The sequence below is a fragment of the Carlito syrichta genome, unplaced genomic scaffold (genome assembly GCF_000164805.1).
Source record: "Carlito syrichta isolate Samal-C Ts95f unplaced genomic scaffold, Tarsius_syrichta-2.0.1 Scaffold301888, whole genome shotgun sequence".
Taxonomy (NCBI): domain Eukaryota; kingdom Metazoa; phylum Chordata; class Mammalia; order Primates; family Tarsiidae; genus Carlito; species Carlito syrichta.
In genome coordinates, this window is record NW_007245984.1 from 24,160 (window position 1) to 28,403 (window position 4,244).

Consider the following 4,244-nt stretch of genomic DNA (forward strand, 5'->3'; position numbering starts at 1 on the left):
CTCTTTTTTTTTTTTTTTTTTTTTGAGTCAGAGTCACACTCTGTCACCCAGATTGGAGTGCAATGGCACTCTTGTGGCCACTGTAGTCTCGACCTGCTGGGCTCCAGCAATCCTTCCACCTCAGCTTCCCAAGTAGCTGGAACCACAGGCATGTGCCACTACAGCCAGCTAATTTTTTGATTTATTGTAAAGATAGATGAGGTCTTGTCAAGTTGCCCAGGCTGATCTTGAACCCCTGCCTCCCCCTCCCAAAGCACTAGGATTACAGGTGTGAGCTACCACGCCCAGCTGAGATGCTGTCTCTTAAAAGAAAGAAACTCACACACATTTGCCTTTGGATAGTTTCAGTTCTGGTCAGGTCCAGGCCCCCCGTAATCAGGTTCTGGGTCCCAGACTATTTCTGTCTCGTATCCGTCTGCACTGGATATTGACACCCAGGTTCTTTTTTTTTTTTTTAATCAGTGTGACACCCTGTCACCCAGGCTGGAGTACGGTGGCATGCTTACAGCTCATCGCAGCCTTGACCTCCAGGGCTCAGGTGACCTCCACCTCAGCCTCCCGAGTAGCTGGGACTACAGGCACACGCCATCACACTCGGCTAATTTTTTGATTTATTGTATAGACTAGGTCTCACTATTTTGCCCAGGCTGGTTTTAAATTCCTGGGTTCAAGCGATCCTCCTGCCTCAGCTTCCCAAAGTGCTAGGACGACAGATATGAGCCACTGTGCTTGGCTATCACCAGTGTTCTTATTCACAGTTTTGCTTATTAATTTGCTCAAAGTACGATCATTCTCCATTGAGTCCTATGGAGACATTTTTCCTCCTCCAGAACAGAATATGAATATAAATATGCCTGGAGCGAATGACCTTTCAGTCTGAGAACGGTCTCTTGGGCGCATGGGGCCTTGGTGCCTGCTCTCCGGTCTGAGTACACTGGGTCCTTATCTGAGGTCTTTAACCTGGATTCTCCGACATGTCCCGCCCTCCACCTTTCTGCCAGATTGTAGCAGAGGAAGGAGCGTTTTAAGCACCACTAATTTTAAGCACCGTGACTTTCTGAGGGAGAGCCATACTGGAAACCTGATCTTCCACCCAAGCTTCCAGAACCATGGAGTCCCCTCTGTCATCCCTCAACTTGCCGGCACTCAGGAGTGTTTCTCTTTAAACTGTTTATCTCCACAATTTCATGAGGCCTTTGCAAGCAGTAGGGAAATACTGGCTGGTGTAGACTTCATCACTTTTCAAGCTGATTTATCGCAGTGTTCTCAGTCTTCATGGCAAATCTGTGGCTTAGGATAACCATTTCTCCTCGACGGGTGGAAACTGCAGAGAATCCTCACCTGAATTAGAAACAGTTTTGTTTTGTTTGTTGCGCCGAGATCTCACTCTGCCACCAAGGCTGGAGTGCAGTGGTACAATCACGGCCACCGTAGCCTCAACCTCCTAGACTCCTGAGGCCATCCTTCCACCTCAGCCTCCTGGATAGTTGGGACTACAGGCATGTGCCACCACACCCGGTTAATTTTTTTATTCTTTATTTTTGTAGGAATGAGGTCTTGCTCTGTTGCTCAGGTGGTCTCAAATCCCTGGGCTCAAGCGATCCTCCCGCCTTGGCCTCCCAAAGTGCTGGGATTATAAGCACGAGCCACCGTGGTCAATTTTTTAGACTTCCATTTCATATATTCTGAATTGTTTACATTGAAGGTTCGTTAAGACACAGGGAGATCATGCCAGCGTTTACTACAGGGCATTCTGTGGAGCATAAGGTGCACCAGATACTTGGTTAAATGTATGTTTAATTTTACCCCCAAATCCCTTTTTCCATAAAGCAGCTCACAGAACTTCCTCCATGGTACCCACGTTGGGAAATAACGAACCACAGTCTTCCCACCCGTACTCCTGTTTGTTCTGGAAGCATAGTATGTTGCCCTTTCAAACAGACAGAAGGAAGTAGCAGGGACTCTTACAGGGCCAGAGGAGCCCGTCTAGAGTGGAGGCAGCTTGACTCAGCTTTTCCTTCCCCGTTTCCTCCTCACTTGGGAACTCTTCTTCATCCTTCCAAACCCAGCTCAAATGTCCCCACTTCTGAGACACTTCCTCAGCTTCCCAAATTAGTCATTTCCTTCATCAAGTGTCTACAACAATTCCTAGACGTGGTGTTGCATCTTAGCTGGGAGGTGGTGGAAGTTCACACCGGCTGAACGTTGTGTGTGGTCACTGTTTTTTAAGGCCACAGCTTGAGTTTCACTGTGGAGACCCGTATACTTTGTTCCTTTACGTTGGCACAGTCTCCTCTCCTCTTCACATGGAGACAGATCATGTCCCATCTCTTAAATCTGAGATGAGGAAGCTGGCACGTGTCTGGCCATGCTGTAGGAACAAGACTTACTCTGAATCACTGTGAAATCAGCTGCGTGGATGGGCGATGCTCATCCCCTCCTATCGGTCACTCTGGGGCGCAGGCTGGCAGAGTGGAAAGGGGTGGAAGATTCCAGAGCACAGGACAGAGAAGGGCCTCCTGGTCTGCGGGTTCCACATTGTGGATTCGACCCAGTGTGGCGCGAAAACATTTGAAAAAGTCAAAACAATAAAAAACAACAATACAACTATAACAAAGAACACAGAAAACATATAGTGCCACAACTCTTTGCATAATAGCATTTGCATCGTCTAAGCTATCATAAGTCAGCAAGAGAGAATTGAAAGTACACAGGGTGGGAGCTGTACATGGGTTGTATGCAAATTCGCCTTTTTCTTTCTTTTTTCTTTTTTTTTTTTTGAGTTGGAGTCTCATTCTCTCACCCAGGTTGGAGTGCAGTGTCACACTCACGACCACCACAGCCTCAACCTGCTGGGCTCAGGCGATCCTTCCGCCTCAGCCTTCCAAGTAGCTGGAACTCCAGGCACATGCCATCATGCCCGGCTGATTTTTCTTGATTCATTGTGATGAGGTCTCGCCAAGTTGCCCAGGCTGGTCTCGAACCCCTGCGCTCAGGCAATCCTCTCGCCTCCGCCTCCCAGACTGCTGGGATTACAGATGTGAGCCCCCACACCTGGCTTCACCCTTTTCTGTAAGGGATTTGAGCATCTGTGGATTGTCTCCAGGGGCTCTGGAACCTGTCTACTACAGATACCAAGGGACAACTGTGTGCGGGCTTTCCCTCGACTTTCTGCATCTCTCACGTTGACCAAAGTCACGTGGTTGAGCTTGAGAGTGGGACTGCCCCCTTTCCTGGCTCCCATCCTCTTTCCCTGCAGTAACTGTTACTTGCCCATCCCCTGCCTCCCTGCCCTGGGATCGGCAGCCTTTGCTTTGGCATCTTTGTGCTTCCAGCCCCTGGGAGCTAGCTGCCTGTCTAGTGAATGGATGATAGGTACAAACTCGTGTTCCAGAAGGATTCTTAGCCAGGTGTGGCAGCTCACGCCTGTAATCCCAGCACTTTGGGAGGCAGAGGTGGGAGGACTGCCTGAGCCCAAGAGTTTGAGAGCAGCCTGGGCAACATAACGAGGCTCCCATCTTGATGAAAAATAGAAAAATTAGCCAAGCGTGGTGGCACACACCTGTAGTCCCAGCTGCTCAGGAGGCTGAGGCAGGAGGATCATTTGGGCCCAGGAGTGGAAGGCTGCGGTAAGCCGTGATGGCACCACCGCACTCCAGCCTGGTTGACAGAGTGAGACCCCTCGACTCAAGTAGTAAATAAGTAAAAACAAAAATAAGCCGGATTCTTGCCATCTCTCCCCCCGCAGGGCCGCCCAATCACTCCAGTGTACACGGTGGCCCCGAATGTTCAGAGAATCCCCGCGACCGGGATCTACGGTGCCAGTTACGTGCCATTCGCTGCTCCGGCCACTGCCACCATCGCCACACTACAGAAGAACGTGTATGGGGGCTACGCCGGCTACATACCTCAGGCCTTCCCCGCTGCCACAATCCACGTCCCCGTCCCCGACATCTACCAGACGTACTGAGGCTGCGACCCACCCGCGCGGCGACACCGAAGGGACGCTGTGCTATTTATGAAGAAAGCCCGTGCTGGGCCGGTACGCAGCCACAGCCCGGACGTGAAGAATGTTATCCGAGCTCACCCGGAAATATTTTGTACCCATGAAGTTTCCACTCATTTTTTAAAGACTGTTTTCAACTGAACATCCATTTCTAAGACACTCGCGATGGTTCGTGCCTTAACAACACCTTTGAAAACTTTGTATGGAGTACTACATTTGTATAGAGGTTTTGTTGTTG

At 49.9% G+C, this 4,244-nt stretch overlaps 1 protein-coding gene across 1 annotated transcript in view; it reads left to right on the top strand.

Annotated features, from left to right (window-relative positions):
- RBM47 (RNA binding motif protein 47) overlaps window positions 1-3,970 on the top strand; it is a gene marked incomplete at its 5' end in the record, with an annotated part of 10,567 nt that extends 6,597 nt beyond the window's left edge. Inside the window, one exon of the mRNA XM_021711152.1 lies at window positions 3,749-3,970. Coding sequence (XP_021566827.1) covers window positions 3,749-3,970 — 222 coding nt within the window. The remainder of the gene's footprint in view (window positions 1-3,748) is intronic.
- Between the last annotated feature and the right edge of the window lie 274 nt (window positions 3,971-4,244).